Below are 18,685 nucleotides of genomic sequence, written 5' to 3'. Positions count from 1 at the left end.
GCAGATGACGAACGTGAGTAAAGGCGAAACATTCACAGGTAATCTGAAAGGTTGACCTGCAAGTTAAGGTTGACAAAATGTTGGGCGCTGGTGGGACAGTGGTCGGTGCGGGCTGTGGTCCTCCAGATGGGCGGCCGGGGTTCGGGTCACACACACACACACACACACACTACACATTTTTAAAAGAACATAACCATATTTTAATGATCGATAGCCTCCAAAACAAATATATTTTTTAAACTATGTGTTTCATAAGACGGGTGTGTAGGAGAAGAACGAGTCAAACTCCTGCACACTGTCTCAGCAGCACAGAAACATTGGCAACCTTTTTGTATGGTGACGTTTGGACAGCGTGCAGAAGTTTGTCTGCAGTTTTTGGTCATTAAAAACAATAAATAACTCAATAATGAATGTCTAGGACTTTTATTTTTCTTGTCACGATATCAAACATGTATGGATATCATTCGATTTGAACTGTAAATGTCTTAAAGTTTAAAATTCTTTCTGCATATTTTAATTGAAAAAATCCAGCTTTAACGTTCACTGTTTGTGTTTAAAGGATATTAAGGTTGAGGATGGAGACAAATGCATACAGAGGAACTGTAAAAACAACTATTCTCATGTTTTTATTCTCATGTTCTGCTGTGAATTAAAGTTTGATCTAAAGTATAAATGTGTTATGAATCCGTCTACTAAAGGAAGAGATCTGAATTCTGTCTTCATTTTTTTAATGTGTGTGTGGGTGGAGCTTTCATGCTTTTATTTTGAAGTTAACATCCTGTGTGTGTGGGTCTCATCATGGCTGAGTGTGTCAGAATTGATGTGAGTGTGTGAGTGTGTGAGTGTTTGTGTGTGTGTGTGTGTGTGTGTGTGTGTGTGTGTGTGTGTGTGAGTGTGTGTGTGCTGGAGGTGTGGTCTGTGTCAGTAAAAACACTGCAGCAGCAGCATTCACAGTGAAGCTTCCAGACTCCAAACACTGACTGTTCTCGCTCTCTCTCTCTCACACACACACACACACACACACACACACACACACACACACACTTGGACACACACACTCAGTGCAGAGTCTCTGTGTGTGTGTTTCTGAGGCTTTAACCTCATCAGCGGATTGTAGAGTCCTGTTGTCATGGAGATTATCAGAAATGTGTCAGATATCTGAGCTTCATTTTGATCTTATAGTTTTCTGTGGCAAGTGAGTTGGTCACTTCCTGTTGGACAGGAAGTGACCAACAACGGCCGTTAGCTTGTACTAGCATGCAAAATTATCTTCTCTTCCATTACAACCACAGACTGTAAATCTGAATGTTTGAAGCCTGAGTGTCGTCCCCCGTCTGTCCCTGCAGGGGGCGCTGGAGTCCCATCGATGGCATCGCCCGTCTGTCCCTGCAGGGGGCGCTGGAGTCCCATCGATGGCATCGCCCGTCTGTCCCTGCAGGGGGCGCTGGAGTCCCATCGATGGCGTCCCCCGTCTGTCCCTGCAGGGGCCGCTGGAGTCCCATCGATGGCGTCCCCCGTCTGTCCCTGCAGGGGGCGCTGGAGTCCCATCGATGGCGTCCCCCGTCTGTCCCTGCAGGGGGCGCTGGAGTCCCATCGATGGCATCGCCCGTCTGTCCCTGCAGGGGGCGCTGGAGTCCCATCGATGGCGTCCCCCGTCTGTTCCTGCAGGGGGCGCTGGAGTCCCGTCGATGGCGTCCCCCGTCTGTCCCTGCAGGGGGCGCTGGAGTCCCGTCGATGGCGGTCTCTGTCTGTCCCTGCAGGGGCCGCTGGAGTCCCATCGATGGCGTCCCCCGTCTGTCCCTGCAGGGGGCGCTGGAGTCCCATCGATGGCGTCCCCCGTCTGTCCCTGCAGGGGGCGCTGGAGTCCCATCGATGGCGGTCTCTGTCTGTCCCTGCAGGGGGCGCTGGAGTCCCATCGATGGCGTCCCCCGTCTGTCCCTGCAGGGGGCGCTGAAGTCCCATCGATGGCGTCCCCCGTCTGTCCCTGCAGGGGGCGCTGGAGTCCCATCGATGGCGCCCCCCCGTCTGTCCCTGCAGGGGGCGCTGGAGTCCCATCGATGGCGTCCCCCATCTGTTCCTGCAGGGGGCGCTGGAGTCCCATCGATGGCGTCCCCCGTCTGTTCCTGCAGGGGGCGCTGGAGTCCCATCGATGGCGGTCTCTGTCTGTTCCTGCAGGGGGCGCTGGAGTCCCATCGATGGCGGTCTCTGTCTGTTCCTGCAGGGGGCGCTGGAGTCCCATCGATGGCGGTCTCTGTCTGTCCCTGCAGGGGGCGCTGGAGTCCCATCGATGGCGGTCTCCATGCTGGAAATGCTGTCTCAGTCTAACTTTCAGTCAACCTAACGACAGGCTGAGAGCTGGAGCTGAGGCGGGTTTTAAACCTCCTGACAAACCGTTACACCGCGCCCACCTGTCAATCAGGTCAGCTACACGCCTTATTGTGAATAACTCTTATCCTTCATCAAATCAAAACTGATGAGTCATCAAAACATTCACCCCCCGTACAGTGTGTGTCCATCCAGACATGAGCTAATCACACCTATTTGTTTTTTTGTACCAAGCTGTAAACATGTTCATCTCTGCTGTAAAAACAGGCTTTTTGAATGTAGTTTTTCAGATTAAATAAATATTTCTGTATAAATAGACTCCTTTATGTCTACTTATGAGTATACATTTCAGATTTGAAATGACAAGACTAAAATGTGCATTAATGCTCAACTCAATAGCTAAGGGAAGGAAGTCTACTTTTACACAACTTCTTATTCTTTTGATAAATACTAATGTAGTTCATTTCTGAAAGTGGGATGGAACAGAGTCATTGCAAAAATTTGCCCTTAAACACAGCCCCATTCTTAAATCAAGATACATGGAGAGTAAATAAGATCAATAACTTGTGAATAAAAACAGTTAAAAATGATTTAGAAATGTAGTCTTCCCAGATCAATATCACATCATATCAACTTCTCCCATCTAAACTGGACAAAGGGTTTTAAAATGGGAAGAAAATAGTTTGATTGCAAGTTGTTTGGAGGAGATCTAGTTTTATTTGAACAGCATGAATACAGTCTTCCAAGGTGCAAACCCTCCTCCTCCTCCTGAAGCTTGTGGAGCTCCTTCATGTACTGCTGTCCTATCTGCTGACCATCTTCTCTCACCAGAACTTCGACTGTTGAAAAGTCATTCTGAAGAAGCTCGAGCATGTGACATGGATCCAGGAGAACATGGACTTTTAGTGAGAGGTCTTCAGGATGACAAAGAAAGAGAGAAAATATCAGTTATTCATTAAATCATTTTGTTTGTTCTCATCTATTTTTCTGTATTCATCTGTGTGTAAGAGTACATTTATAAATCCAACAGTGTACTACCCAGACAACAAAGGTCCAGTATTCAGGTAATCAACATCTATTCAAAGTTAAGAAGATAAACATTATTGTAATCATGCTGTTTTCAGCTCTCTCACTCACACAATGATATTCCACATCAAATTGTCTCAGATTTTGTGTGAGGAAAAATTAAGCAGTTTATTGTGGATAGTACTTCATCTTAACATGAAACAAATATAACCTGAATTATTTAAATCATTAACAGGTCCCAACTCTCTGTGCTTTAGTACAGAACATACAGTAACTCATTTATTATTAACATGAGCTCAGTACATGGCTGTATTCTTCAAACTATTTCTTATACTTTATATCTATGTGCTTTAAATCTTATTTTCATTCCATATGTTATTTATATTTTATATTTCTACATCTATATTCTGTGTATGAGTTCAGTGAAAATTAATATGGTTATTAATATAGTTCTTAATGGTTACAGATGCTCTTACAAAGTGAAGTTTTTTTTAAAATTTGTTAACAGTTTGCTCAAATCTTAAGACACTACATCAACCATGTAACGTTAATGTCATCCTCTATAACCTACACAGCACATTAGGTTCAGTTCAGTTTATGTTACTGACGGATAATTACTACACAAAGTTTGTTTTTAATGTCCACATATACGTGGAGTATAACATTCATCATAACATCAGATAACCATATTTACAGTCTGTGGTTAACCACCGAGATGAACCTTTAGCTTCTAACATCACACAAACTCATTATTTTCAACAACAACATCTTAACAACAAACATTTCTAAATAATGTAAATAATGTAAATAATGTAAATAATGAGCTACACAGTTAGTCGACTGGTTTACAAGCTAACGCTAAACAAGCTAGGTCCGTAAATATAAACACATGAGTAAGCAGTAAATATAACACTACTATATCACTTACCGAAGAAAACTGAAGCATCAACTTGTTGGATGGTCTGTTAACCGCACAGCAAGCCATGTATGTTGTCAGATATGTGTTAAACAAACTCTCCAAACGAAGTAAGAAAGAGGAGAAATCAGACGGATCAAGCTGTTAGCCTCCTGACCTGCTGACCTCCTGACCTCCTGACCTGCTGACCTCCTGACCTGCTGACCTCCTGACCGCAGAGCTGTCAATCAAATCTGCCACAACCCTTATATGGGCATAGTCGTGTTCCTTAATAGATTAAAATCCGATGAGTTATAAAAAAATTCCCCCCCCCACAGTGTGAGGAGAAGGGGCCGTCAACTTCTCAGATATATCTCGTTTTTTGAACCAGGCTGTAAACATGTTGATTCCTGTGGTGAAAACGGGCTTTTTTGGCTGTGGGCTTATGGCACTTCTGACGCTTCTGCAGCCAGCCTCAAGAGGAACCTCGAGGAACTGCAGTTTTTTGTACTTCCGCATTGGCTTCATTTTTCAAGACCGGAGGTTGCCCCTTGGTAAAAACAGGCTTTTTAGAATGGGTGTGTATGTGACTTCCTGTGCTTCTGCAGCCAGCCTCTAGTGGACACTCCAGGAACTGCAGGATTTAAACTTCTGCATTGGATTCATTTTTCAAGAGTGGAGGTCGCTGCGGGGTAATTACCTGTCTTCTCTGAACAGCACAAAATATGAACAACACTAAAGTGCATAGTCCCCGCCCCCAAAAAACAAACAAACACACACATAGCCTTAAATAGAAAAGACTCACCTGGAAACACCTGAATAGGAACAAGCGATGCATTAGGAACTGAACTGACAAATATTAACTCTTAGGTTGTGGTTTAAATTTGTTTTACAAACCTAACGGAGATATTCACAAAGATGTGTGAGAAAAAGGGGCGTGTCCAGAGGGGTGGCATGTTTCCATTGTGATACAAAGCACCCAGTCTAAATATAATCTAGTCTTAATGGTTTTTAAACAAAATAGAAATTCAGGAAGTAAGACACACAAACACACAAACACAGAAACACACACAAACACACACACACACACACACACACACGCAAACACACAAACACACATACACACAAACACACACACACACACACACACACACACACACACACACACACGCAAACACACAAACACACATACACACAAACACACACACACACACACACACACACACACACACACACACACACACACACACAGCGAAGCTTCTCGGGTGAACTGACTCAGAAACAATGACACACAAACATTCACACTCACATTGGGTTTCTTCTGCAGTATACATCATGGACGTCTGGCTGGTCTGCAGCGCTTTGACTCTGCTGTTACCTGTTAAAGCAGGTGAGCTTACACACACACACTCACACTCACACTCTCACACACACACACTCTCTCACACACACACACACACACACACACACACACACACACACACAAATAGAAGTTTGCTGTCACAAAAGATCACATGTGATAATATGCACGAAGGATTTCTCCTTTGTGTTCCTCTCGTTCCTGTTGTCCACACTTCCTCGCCGCTGAGGTGGAGGTCGGAGCAGGTCGTGCATGAACGAGGACGGCGGTGGTTGTCGGGGACGACTCAGTTTAGAGAGTCAGCTTGGAGGCGCCCCTTCACAGAAGTTTTTCCACCTTTCATCCCAGAACCCCTCTGGGTGGTGGGGGTCCTAAGATCCCTGGTTCCTCTTCTGAGCCACAGCAGAAGCTCTTTTTTTTCCCCTCCTCCTCAGCCAGTTCCCAGAGCGCTGCTCTTTTCTTTGACCCCGTGACTCAGAGGGTTTGTAGCAGCTGGATTTTCTAACAAAGCCTCTCCGTCTGACTTCCTCATGGTAGGTTCATGGACGCCTGTGCATGCTTCAGTGCATGCTGCAGGAAGTTCCTTTTTATCCTCCAAATTTGCCTCCATTGCTTCTTCCCGCGGTACTGAGAGTTCTGCTGTGATATCTTGGCAGAGATGGACTGCAGGACGATGTCCAGCCATAGGGAAGTTGTGGTTAAGTCGGGTGGAAACTTCAGCTGATAGTCCAGGTCGACCCTCATCCTGATGTCAGAAACTAATCTAGTGAATCCCAATTCAAGATACTTGAATGACTGGGTTGAGTTGAGTGACAGGTGGGAACGTTGGAAAACTTTAGAAGCCTCTCCTCAGCTCCACCTCTTTGTTTCTATGTTGATCTAAAGTTAGCATTTCCAATATGGCGACCGCCATCATTCAGCATCATAGAACCTTTTCAGAAACCATTGGGTGACATCACTGAGACGACCTCTAATAGAGCTCCACAGGAAGGAGTCCTAAAACCAGGAAGTGAGTTAGCATTTGAGCGCCATGGCGTCTAACGTCTAAAAGTCAACGTGGATTTTGAATGTGTTTGTGGTTAGACTCCTGAAATAAGGTCTGTGGTTAACACAAGCTGAAGAGATGTTGGTGTTTTGTTAGAGCACATAAACTACGTTAGGTAATACCTCCACTTGTGAAGTTTGAAGTTTTTACTCGTCTTTAAAAAGGCGGTTGCTAACAAGCGGCTAAATGTGACTACAGCGGTTGTCGGGGTCATTAAAGGTCATCACGCCGGACACAGAGGGCGGGAACTCTCTCACTAGTCGGAGATGTCTCCTGTAGGTTTAATCTTTAGGTTCAGGTGAATATTATGTTAGTAAACTATTTATTAAGCTACGTGGATTAGTTTATCAGAGATCATCTGAAGCATAACGCTAGTGACGTCACAATCATCCCACCGTGGTGTAGTTAGCTTTAGCATAACGTTAGCTTTTTACTTCTGTCGGCCGCATTAACGCTTCAAACATCATAAAAATGGCGTTCATCTGTGAAGATTATCCTGCTGAAGAAAACGCCTACGCTTCAGAAACGTGTGTTTAACACAGAGATTATTTTCTGCAATGATCCAAAATCCAATGAAAACATCCCAGAGGCTTGTTAGACCCCATGGAGATGATACTTCAGGGTTGGCCTGCAAAAATACGTCATATGGTTTGTTCTCTGTATGCAGTCTATGGCCCCGCCCACAATGTTTTGAAAAATTATGCTAACAAAAAACTCAAAACTTTACAAATGCAAGCACTTTTAAACCACTGTCCCCCCCCCCCCCTCCCAGCAGCCCTCGGGTCCGGAGACGACGGCTGGTCCATGCACGTGCAGTCGGAGGTCCGCGCCATCGAGGGCTACCCCGTGGTGCTGCCCTGCACCTTCAGCCACCCGCAGCACTCCCAGCATTCCTCTCTGCAGGTGCTGTGGCATCTGGGTCACGGGCAGAGCGCCACCGTCCTGTACCGCTGCACCAGCCTCTCCGGGACCGCCACCTGCGACCCGGGGCCAAAGCAGGACCAGCGTTTCCGACTGGAGGGGAACCCGAGGGAGCACGACCTGTCGCTGCGGATCAACAGCGCAACCCTGCAGGACAGTGGACGCTACTACTGCAGGGTTGAGGTGCTGGGACGAGAACACATCAGCTTTGAGGAGAAGCTGGGGACCAAACTGAGAGTGGAGAGTATGTTGGTGTCAAATCTAAAAACAGTGAAACTACATTTATATTTAGAAACTGCAAACATGATGATAAAACACAAGAATCTATAAGATGAAATCGTATGTGCTATTCTAAGTGTATCCACCAGGGGGCGACTCTTATGTGTGTTTCCTGTTCTGCAGCTCCCCCAAAGATCCTGTCTCTGTCGGTGGAGGGCACTGAGCAGTCCGGGTACAGAGCTGTGTGTCAGGTCCAGGGCTCCCCGGTGCCAGACGTCCAGTGGCTCGGCCCCGACGACCTTCTGGAGGGTTCTCTTATTGGCCCGCTGGCTCAGGGCTCCCAGAGTCACTACCACACCGTGAGCCAGCTGAGGGACGTGGAGCCGGGCCAGCAGTACACCTGCAGCGCCTCCAACCCGCTGGGCAGGGAGCAGGCCACCCTGTACGTCCTGCCCCCCCGACCCCTGCTATCTGTGGGCGGGGCCTCGCCTCCCCTCCTGCTCCTCCTGTCGCTGTCATTGGGGGCCAAGGTTCTCCTGCTGGTGGGGATGGGGATGTGGATGGTGCAGGGAGGAGCTCTGCAGGGAGTCAGCTGCTGGTGGAAATAACCGGGTCCACTTGGACTTCATGTTTCAAGTCTCTTATTCAGCATTTATAATCAGCATGCTATGTGGTTTATTACACACATTTATGTGGTGAGAAGAAGATAAACTGTATTTATTTAAATTAATTAACAGCCAAAAGCCTCCTATGGAAACTGAAAAAGAAAACAAAGACTTCATTTTGATTAATAAAAAGTCACCCTTTTAACTTCATGTACACTGTGCATTAATAAAATCTTTAAATTATATCTGCTTACTGTACTGCATTAAGTTGAAATAGCTGAAGGTCTTGGTCTTGTCTCGGTCTCGGAGCTCTCTGGTCTCGTCCCGTCTTGTTCTTGGACTTGACTTGGTCTCGATCCCTAAAGGTCTTGGTCTTGTCTCGGTCTCGGAACTCTCTGGTCTCGGGGTGTCTTGGTCTCCCTTAGTGTGGTCTTGACTCCAACACTAGCACGACATGAAAGCTCCTTCAGAGGCGATATTGTCTGGATTTAAAATCTTACAAAGTCCTGACAAAAAAAAACCTGAAGATATTTTTTGTTTTTGAATCACTCATTTATTTAGAACACAAAGAAGGGAAAAGCTCAGATCAGGTTTACAGACACTGAGAGGAAATCAATAAATGTTAACTGGATAAATGTTCAATGTCAAAGCTAAAAATGTTATCTGACATGTTACGTCTACAACTTCATATTTCAAACTCTATATCTAGAAGCAGAGTAGGGTTCTTCTGGGTGCATACAGAGTGAAAGGCTTCACGAGGTCATAAAGATACACTTATTAGACTTATTAGGTAACTTTATTAGACTGATGAATTTCGGCTTATAGCCTTCATCAGGGTCATCAAGAAACACAATGCAAGCTTCATTTAAATAGTGAAGGTAGGAAATAAAAAAATAAAAAATACAAAGATAACTGAAAATATGGACTGGTAAGATTAGTCGGTTAGACCAATGAGAAAGGAGGTGAAGGGAGAGACCATATATTGTCAAAAAAGTTGGAAACAGCAACCAAGGGGATTGTTCAGATTTAGTACAGGGGTCCAATGACTGACCCTGGTGACCTTCAGCCCAATGTGTCTGTTGCTGTATTTGCCTTTTTCTATTGTTGTTAGCCTGAGTCTCTTTATTCCAGCTTTCATATAAAATGTGCTTTTATTTTTAAGGAATGCAAACCTCTGAGTTCAAACTCAGACACTGATCAGAGATAGGATTGTTTTTGTGAATGCATGGAAATTTACAGAGCTTCTACTCTTCTCTGACCTGGTGGGAATTGCCATTCAATAACTGCATGGGTGTCGAAACACCCCAGGCTTCGATGCGCATGCTCTCAGCGGCCTTCATTTGGAGATTTGAAAGAAAGAGTAAATGTATTTCACATCAAAACTACTTAGAGTATAATAATGCAGAATGCTAGCAAGAAGACTGGAAACATCTGTTTCAGAGACCCAATGGCCATACTATATGTTCTACTTCTTATTAAAATGAACTACGTCCATGTCTTCCTTCCTGTTAACCCCTCGCCACCCTGCTGGATCACCCAGTGGGGAATAAGGTTGGGGGGCCGAGGCAGACAGGACGGGCGTCTGAACAGCATTCCTCATCACTCCATCCAAAGTCCTCGCTGCCGTCTGCTCTCATGATAGCACACTGGCCATCCTGCGCCGAGCCCGGCTCTCCATTCGCCCAGTCGGTTTTACTGACTGGTTGTTTGTTCAGCCAGTACCACTCCCCGGTGAGCGAGCTCCGACGCATGCCGATCCACACCCTCTTGAGACTGTCGTCTCTGATCTGGTTGATCTTCTCATAGATCTGTTTCTGATGATCGGCGGCGTCGGGGAAGCTGATCAGCTCCAGTTGTTGATCTTTGCAGTACTGCAGGGATTCTCGCCAGCCATCTGCCGGGCCGATATGGACGACCTCAGGAGTCACGGTACAACCCCTGAAATCTGTGGGAAGGTTCAGGTGTAACAATACAACAGTGATAAACTTGAATGAAAAAGGCAGTTTTTCGATATTTAGCTCATTATGAGCAGTGTGTCATTCTGTGGAGGAACATTTTGGCAATCATGGCGAGCACGGCAGGACTTAAGCTTTGGCTAATCAACAGAGAGCGTGGAGAAAAGTGTCTTTGTAATCAGTATTTCCAAAACTAAAAACGTCAAATTAAACAATTAAAGTCTTCATATATTTTTCACACTTAAATATATAAATCAAGTATCTCCTCTGAAAATAACTCTGTGAGTCATGACTGTCTACAATGGGTGTAACACCCGAGTCCCACTGTCTGTGATGTTTTCACAGTTTTCAGAGTCCTATCTTCACTTTGTTTACATCGCCGGGACGGCCGGCTGACTCCTCCCCTCGTGTATAAAAGTTGTTTAATTGAGGGACTAGAGAAAAGAAGAATAACATACTGTACTCACTGCTTAACTGTGTTTCTAGATCACGCTCATTTCAGGTAAATTTATACCAGCATAATAAAGATCACTAGCATTAGCATGCTAACACAACAATGCAGCGCCAGTTGTTTTGGTTTCATGCTGGTGCTCAAGGGCGACATCTGCTGGATCAAAAAATCACATATAAAGCCTTTAAGGAAGAGATGAAACAGTGTAAGAACTATCCATGCTTATTTTTCTGCCAATTCTTGTTGAACGGTGACCTGTGGCAACAGCTGAGAGTGAGTGATGTCTTAAGCTCCACGCTACCCCAAAAACCACAAAAAAAACCCAACGTGTCAACTAGTAAGTTTGTGACTTAAGTTGTGTCATTGTCCTGGGGGGACAGGGCTTTCTCCATTGCCGCTCCCACCCTCTGGAACTCTCTCCCTAAAAACATCAGAGACTCCCCCACACTCACCTCCTTCAAGAAATCCCTAAAAACTCACCTTTTCATCACCGCTTACACCCACTGACTCTCATCTTCTTCCCACGACACAACTTCTATGTTGTATTGTTCTCTTAGTTTTTGCTTTGTTTTTTTGTTGTTTCCTGTCAAAACACCTTTGAGTATTTAGAAAAGCGCTATATAAATCTAATTTATTAATTTATTATTGTTTGGTTACCACAGAGACATGATGTTCATCTTAACTAGAAGAGTGTATCGTCCAAACTAACCAAAAATATTGTGTCAGTAATGAGGTTTGAATTTGAACAATCAGTGAGCTGCGACTCTCTCCCTGCAGTGTGCAAGGTGACCTTGAGTGACATGAAAGGTGGCCTCATGTCTGATCGTCTCTTAACAGACGAACGGCCGAAAATAACTTCTGTTTACTGACGTTCATCCACAAAGTCAAACTCTAATGTTTGTATGATATGATTAAGCATCATGATGAGGTGAGAGCAGCGGGCCTATTCAACTGGTGACCCAGGGGCCAAAAAAGAAATAACTTATAAACAGGGGAAAACTTAACCTAAAAAAAAAAAATCCTAACCCTAACCCTGAATGACTGTCATTGTTGTCACAGTAAAGCGTTAAAAACAGCACAGCGCTCCCGTTTAATAGAACATCTATGGTCCTGTACTCACAGCCTAGCTTGTCTGGCCCTTGGGTCCTAAGCTTTCTGAAAATGTGGCCCCCCTGAACAATTGAGTTGAATAACCCTGGCCTACAGCCTTCATCTACAGCCAGTGTTAGATAACAACAGTGACATCTAGTGGTGAAATCTTCCAACTACAACATAAGGTTATTTAAGGGCTCTCTGTGATTGGATGGATAAAAAGATCCGGGCTCATGGAAAAACTAAAGCAGTAGTAAAAACAAAGTCTGACAATTTTTCTGACACTGCTGACAACAATCGGCAGCTTAAACCCTCTCCTCCTCCTCCTCCTCTTCCTCATCCTCCATGTTATCCCACCATTCTAACACCATCACCATGACAACCGCATTTTTATGGTTGACTGTACTCCTACTGGCAATCGGAAATACCTCAGCTGGTGCAACACCTTAAATGATGGTAGAGCTTAAAACCCCATCCTGAATTAGAAATTGTGTTTAAACAAGGCTACGTTTGAACTTACGCACAGTTGTATGAGCTTCCCACCGTGGGCATGATGTCATAGACAAATGGCCACTGAGTGAACACGGTCAATTTTACGTTGCATCCCAAGTGAGATCGTAACACTAGCTGTCTGTTTTAATAGCTTAATGTTTTTCCTGGAAACTGTTCCCTTGAAAGATGAGTCAAAAGACTAGCTCTATTGCCGCCATTGCTGAAGAAGCTGTGATCAGAAGCCCCGCCCCTTCTTGAAATTGATCAGTTGGTGGGGGAGAAGTTTCTGTGGACACAGGACCTAATCTCACCCTTTATTAGGAGACTCTGGACAGTGAATACCTGACTCTGAAGGGTCAGATGGTTACAGCTTTGATGCTCGCTTAAACAGTCCATACCTGGGAATTTACTGATGACAGGTGCTGGATTCCCAAACGGAGTGCCATCCTTGCTTCCCACAAAGTAGACGGCCATTTTGGAGGAGGTATGCCAAATCACGTTCTTGTTGGTCTCCAGAAGAACTTTCACGGAGACATAATTTTTCTCCAGTGGCGTCCACGCTGGACCTGTCAAAGGAGAAGTCCCAATGCGTACCCCGTCAGTGTGATCCTCGTTGACCACGATCGTTGCAAAGATTTTTGCTCCATCAACGGTGTTGATAAGAAAACAGGCGGCAAAGTCCTGCTCTGGGATCAGGCTGAGGAGAAGACCTGGACGGTAGAGGATTGCTGAACCGGCATATTCGACCATTGGTTTGTCTGGATTGTATTTCTCTACCTTGGTAGATTCTCCGTCTGCCAGGAGTACAAATGTTTCAGCTTGAGCGTCCTCGGCCAGAGCAGGAGGGATGTAGAACTTTAGTTTCTCCTCCTGGGCTGGGGGCAGCATGGTGTACAGGAGGCCACAGGTGCAGTTGTGTCGTATGGCGCAAGAGTGACCAAAGCCGACTGCCATGGGATATTCAGCGCTCACAGTTCGGTATGAGTCATTCATGTACATCTGACCGACCTCGTACGGCTGAAGTTTCATTGTTTTGCTCAGTTTACCTCCAACAGTCACTGTGTTAGTTTGGCCCGCATTGATGATGATGATCTTGAAAGACTGCCTTTCAGTTACAGCTTCATTTACTTGGTCTGTGGTTCCTTGAATCGTAGGTATCGGTGGGATGAAGTACTTTGTTCCAAGTTTGTCTTCTGGTATGATCAGAGCTGTTTGCATACTCGTGTGTTTGAGGCTGATGGCGTGGACAGAGAGATTCTCGTTGCTGGTAATTTTGAGAATGTTCTGTGAGATTTCGGACTTGTTCAACTCGACCTTTGAATCATACCGAAGTTCTTCAGTGTCCCCTGCGCTCAGGTCTTTCGTACAGTTCACAACTTGAGATGTGACGCTGACTTTTGTTCCATTAAGCAGGGCGGTGATTTGGATCTTGTTAGTAGTTGAACCGGGAAAGTAGTAGGCGATGTTCTCCGGGAAAGCAAGAATGAAATTTTTACCAGTGCTGTTTTCAGAAGAAGAGGCTGTGGATTCAGGAAAAGGAAAAAATTATCTGCTGACGGACAAAACTGAAAGTTTCATTCCATTAAAACGCATTACACCACAATCAGTGTGTTTACGTGGACTTGAGTATCCTGGTTATGATCCTGGTTTTGAGCAGATTTAGGATATGGTGTTTATATACACATAGAGAAACCTGGTTGTTCAAACCCGACTTACATGATAAACAGTAGTTATACTTTGTGTAGATGGCTGTGATGTTTATTTTTTACAACACAAACCACGGTCATTTAGAAATCAGAGAAAAATGAGACCACTGTGGCTTATTACGGATTTAACACAATTAAATGTCTACATGGCGTTGCAGATATGGTGTGTCCACCTTTTTAATAGAAACTTCCGAATTTTTTTGCTTCGGGAGTGTTGCCCCCTCCATGTTTGTTTTGCTGATATGCCTTTTGGCTGAGGCCGCGCCTGTGCAGGCAGTCAGCTGACAGAAACCGATTTCTGATATCTCTAAACTTTTTTATATTTTTTTTATTTTACAGGGCCGGTGCATATTGATTAACATTTCTCTATACATGCCAGAGTTAGCCAAAAAGCTAGTTTCCATCTGTACTCTCTGGCCAGATTTTCAGAATAGGCTCCCTAAAAAGAACAAAATATAACAAGAAAGTGGAGAGCCAAGCATCACCTTATGATGAAACATAACTAAATATGATGCACGAAAAGGGGATGGTTAAAAACCTAATCAAAACTGAGATACTCAAGTCGATGTTAACTCTGTCATTGTTCCTTTGTAGTTGTGTAAAGGGGGAACAGTGCACTTTGCAGAATGATGTCATGGTATTAACGTACCACTAAGATAAAACTCTATATCTTGAATTGCCCCCCGGGGACAAATAAAGTTTTTTGAATTGAATTGAATTGATATCTTCAAAAACTGGGATGTTGTGTAAAAATGCAAATGAAAACATTTATTTTGTGGATGTTGTCATTCCATTGGATTACACATAGCATTGATATAAAGGCAAATATGCTCATTTTAGCATCGTGTAGCGGACTTCCTCGTTGTTTTTTTCCATCAAGTCTTAATTTAGGAGACCCCCCTCCCCCTCTGACAGAGATAGTCTCCAGCTGTGAGGAGCATATGTGAACAGCCAGGTCGGAAGAATCTCCGGAGCGGTCCTTCCGTAATTATCTAGACATTATCCGGAGTGCATATGTGAAAACGGCTTCAGACTTGTTGCAGAATAAATACTAAGAGGCTGGAGGAGAAACTCCAGAAAAAGTCTGAGAGAAACATTCAGCTGTTTGTATTCACGCATGCAGCTCAACCCGAAAACTTCAGGAGTTTGTGCAAGTGGTGAACCCCTTCCCCTCTCTGGGATGATGTTTTATACCCTAACCCAAAATGTGTAAATATTGTCTACCTACAGGGAGAAGCAGGGTTTACAAAACAAAAAAGGAAGATAAAAAACAGTGACGCTGATAGATAATGTGTTAGAATAACCAACAAACAAATACATTCAAATTATTCAAATAATTTAAAGGAACAACAGGAAATAAAAAAGTGCAATAAGCTAGAACCATGATGTGTTTTCACTTACAAATAAATACCTTAACCATTATCGGCATAGTTCTATTACATTTCAAATCAGTTGACTATATATTCGTTTTTTTGTTCAGACTGTTTCGTATTAAACTCGTGTTTTATAAACTTTCCTTGCCATTTTTGGTAAAAATCTAGATTTTCAGGTTATCACATACATTTTGTGCATAAGAGGACGAGAAAGGCACGAATTAAAAGAATATCCAGGTACCCAGAACTTGTAAAAAAAACATTTATTGTAAAACTGCACCATGAGTGTTTTTTAACCTTGTGTGTTACCTGAGTTCAGGGCAGCAGAGATCAGCAGGACAAGCACAGGTGTCATGGTGGCGGCACCTTTAACAAAAACAACCAGAATTCAAAAAATTATTCTCAATGACTCAGGTGTGTCACTTTTACCTCCGACCTGTTTTAGTTGTGTTGGAAATCTGGAGAAATTTAAAATAAAGATCTAAACCCGACAAGGTTTCTTTGTGTATTTATAGAAAGGCTTTTTGCACAAAAGATCAACACAGAGCTCTGAAAAGGACAAAACCCAGAATGAGAGATAAAGTTGTTTTTTCAGCACCTTTATGCTTCACTGGAAGCAGATGGTCCCCCTCCCTGTGTGAAAGAGAGCCGAGCTCAAGGACACACGTAAATTAGGACCTTACTGGAATGGAAACTTTTGCCTACTTGCACTTAGCTCTGTATATAAATATATTTATTTCTCGTTTACTGCACATAGTTCTGTTTACGTCTGTTTACATCTGTTAGTCCGATCACTGTCCACTTATATCTATACTTTTTATATATTTTGTATTTTAAGTTAAGTTTAAGCTTTAAGTTGTATTTAAATTGACACTTAATATTTTATATTTTAAATGTTTTGTCTACCTGCACTGTTGTTAATTTACTGCTCTGTGTGCCTTTGAATTGCCCCCTGGGGACAAATAAAGTTTTTTGAATTGAATTGAATTGAATAGATTAACTGAAGACTCTTTCACAGCCACTTTCTGCTTCATACTTTTACTGACGGGATACAAAAAGGTCGTCAGATAACTGGTTAACATGTTTGAGGAGTACATGAACTCATGAATGAGGTTTAGGAGGACATCTGTGGTGAATTATGGAGACTGGCACTTTGTCCCCGTAAGGACAGGTGGTCCTCACAATGTCAGTGTGTGAACAATGTCCCCACAAGACAAGAGGGCTGACTTATAGAGACAGACAACCAGACACACTCACATTCACACCTACAGACAATTTAGAGTCAGCAGTTAACCTAAAGAGCATGTCTTTGGACTGTGGGAGGAAGACGGAGAACCAGGAGAGAACCCACACATGAACGAGGAGAACATGAAGACTCCTCACAGAGAGACTCCTGAAGGACGGGGATTCAAACCAGGAACCTCCACACAGAGAGACTCCTGAAGGACGGGGATTCAAACCAGGAACCCCCGCTCTGTGAGGGGACAGAGCTAACCACTGCACCATCATTTAGCGACTTGTCATATAAGTACATGGTAAATTCTTAGGCTAAGATGCTCCGGGTTTGAATTAAATATTGAAAACAGAAATTATAATAAGATGAAGTATGATGACAGAGAAAATCATTGGCAGAATAGATACACTTGAGGCATGCAGAGAATAAATATGCATCCAAGAATGAGTCAGTAAAGCACAAGAAGGTATATTTTACAGATATATAGCAGTTGTTTCTTAACCAGATGGGTTCGAGCTTAATTTAAAAAAAAGCTTATTTTAAATTATCTGCTTTAAAATAAGAATGCAGGAAATCTAAGTTTTATCACAATGTGTAAGAAAAAGTCTAAAAAATCATCTCTGAGATTTTAATAATTCAAAGAGGAAAAGCCTCAAACAATCTGAAATAGTCTGCTCTGATATAAAAGTCAAACTGAATCTTTTAAATGAAAAAAAAACATCTTACATCTGATTTGAAATCTGCGTCTTACCTGCCTTTCAGTCGCCAGTCGAGTGCCACAGTGTGTCGCATCCTTCGTCGTCTCTCTGTGGGTTCAAAAACAAAACATTTGTCAGTCAAACGCTCTGATTTGTAAGAAGTTTGCATGAGAGTCACATTTGTGTTTCTGAGAGGGAGGAAAGGAAGATAAGGAGGTGAGGAGGAGGAAGGGGGGAAGGAAGGGTGGGAGGATGAAGAAGTAAGAAAGACACTTTAAGTAGAAGTGGAGGAATTGAGGAAGATAAAGTAGAGAGTGGGGGGTGGGCCAGGGGAGGAGGGAGAGAGGAGGGTTAACAACAACAGAAGAGGTCAGGAGAAGAGGAGAAGGCAGTGAGACAGAGAATTAAAGGAGCAGACGAGAGAAAAGTCAGTTTGACAGTCAAATCAGTTTGAGCTTTACTGACTCTGAATCAAGTTTCTCCTGCAGAAACGAAACAAACACACAAAGACTGTTTAGAACACCACAGGTCATCAGACTGAATATTACATTTCAGTTTGTTGGTTTTATTCTGTTTTTGTACTTCATACAAACTTTCAGACACAAGAGGGGGCCGCAGACCTGATCATGGACAGTCTGAGTCTATTTATTTCTATTTGTGGACAAACACTGAATATGTCAACTGATCTGATTATTCTTTACTGATTTATTTTCACATCTAAAGAAGATAAAGGATGTTTTTTTTTTATGTTGATGTTTTTTTAAGAGGACACTTCAGGAAAGTTTGGAGAGGTTAAAGATTCATTTTTGCTTTTTGAAAGTCCTTTTTAAAAATAGTGAATAAATACTTGATGCTAAGAACATTTTATAGGAAATTAACATTTATTTGGATGTGATGTGTACAGGTTGGGATTTTTGGAAATTAGAATACTTATATTTTTCTTGAAAGTCTGGGAAAGTCCGCCTTAAAAACTCTACACTCTTTTAAAAGGCGTTCTCCAACATTTACAGGTAGTTAGGGACATTTCTTGGGGTGTATTTCTGGGGGGCTCCTCCTGTTGGTCGGCCGTCTGTCCTAGTTTGTCCATCGGTGAGTGAAACATAACCATGCCGACGACGGCAAACACGAAGCATAAATTGAGATGGATGTCAGAAATTAACTTTTGGCAACTGTGGCAACAGCACGAGTGTTTGTACAACATGTACTGTAAAACAAATCCCAATCCAACTGACGAGGAAAGGAGCTGGACCAAAATGTTTACAGTAATGGATGAACAAGCTAACAGCTA

General features: G+C 43.4%; 2 protein-coding genes across 6 annotated transcripts; one reads left to right on the top strand and one right to left on the bottom strand.

Moving 5' to 3' along the window:
* Positions 1–5,500: 5,500 nt before the first annotated feature.
* Positions 5,501–8,639, top strand: si:dkey-11p23.7 (V-set and Ig domain-containing protein). 4 transcript variants are annotated; one of them, XM_020657830.3, is made up of 3 exons: positions 5,501–5,636; positions 7,424–7,816; positions 7,975–8,639. In XM_020657830.3, exons 1-3 carry the CDS (start codon positions 5,531–5,533, stop codon positions 8,397–8,399), a joined length of 924 nt encoding a protein of 307 aa, XP_020513486.3. In that variant the 5' UTR covers positions 5,501–5,530; the 3' UTR covers positions 8,400–8,639. The 4 variants fall into 4 exon arrangements, with proteins under 4 accessions (XP_020513486.3, XP_065814431.1, XP_065814433.1 ...); XM_065958359.1 differs by having other exon boundaries at positions 5,502–5,636; positions 7,427–7,816; XM_065958361.1 differs by lacking the exon at positions 5,501–5,636 and adding an exon at positions 5,858–6,139 and having other exon boundaries at positions 7,427–7,816.
* A 287-nt stretch (positions 8,640–8,926) lies between these two features.
* LOC136179902 (uncharacterized) lies at positions 8,927–17,517 on the bottom strand. 2 transcript variants are annotated; one of them, XM_065958340.1, is made up of 4 exons: positions 17,451–17,517; positions 15,775–15,831; positions 12,785–13,906; positions 8,927–10,341 (listed from the first exon to the last, which is right to left on the bottom strand). In XM_065958340.1, the coding sequence occupies exons 2-4, from the start codon at positions 15,818–15,820 to the stop codon at positions 9,929–9,931; spliced, it is 1,581 nt and encodes a 526-aa protein (XP_065814412.1). In that variant the 5' UTR covers positions 15,821–15,831; positions 17,451–17,517; the 3' UTR covers positions 8,927–9,928. The 2 variants fall into 2 exon arrangements, with proteins under 2 accessions (XP_065814412.1, XP_065814410.1); XM_065958338.1 differs by lacking the exon at positions 17,451–17,517 and adding an exon at positions 16,817–16,946.
* Positions 17,518–18,685: the final 1,168 nt, after the last annotated feature.

The sequence above is a fragment of the Labrus bergylta genome, chromosome 8 (genome assembly GCF_963930695.1).
Source record: "Labrus bergylta chromosome 8, fLabBer1.1, whole genome shotgun sequence".
In the NCBI taxonomy this organism is placed as follows: Eukaryota; Metazoa; Chordata; class Actinopteri; order Labriformes; family Labridae; genus Labrus; species Labrus bergylta.
The sequence above is the reverse complement of the archived record's forward strand: the minus strand, read 5'-3'. Positions and strand labels throughout refer to the sequence as shown.

Excerpts from the sequence above, each read along its gene's own strand:
- si:dkey-11p23.7 (XM_020657830.3), top strand. The coding sequence starts at position 5,531 with ATGACACACAAACATTCACACTCACATTGGGTTTCTTCTGCAGTATAC. Across the intron at positions 5,637-7,423 it reads GCTGTTACCTGTTAAAGCAG|CAGCCCTCGGGTCCGGAGAC; the intron begins GTGAGCTTACAC and ends CCCCCCTCCCAG. Across the intron at positions 7,817-7,974 it reads GACCAAACTGAGAGTGGAGA|CTCCCCCAAAGATCCTGTCT; the intron begins GTATGTTGGTGT and ends CCTGTTCTGCAG.
- LOC136179902 (XM_065958338.1), bottom strand. Across the intron at positions 13,907-15,774 it reads CTCTGCTGCCCTGAACTCAG|CCTCTTCTTCTGAAAACAGC; the intron begins GTAACACACAAG and ends CTGAATCCACAG. Across the intron at positions 10,342-12,784 it reads TGTCATCAGTAAATTCCCAG|ATTTCAGGGGTTGTACCGTG; the intron begins GTATGGACTGTT and ends ACCTTCCCACAG.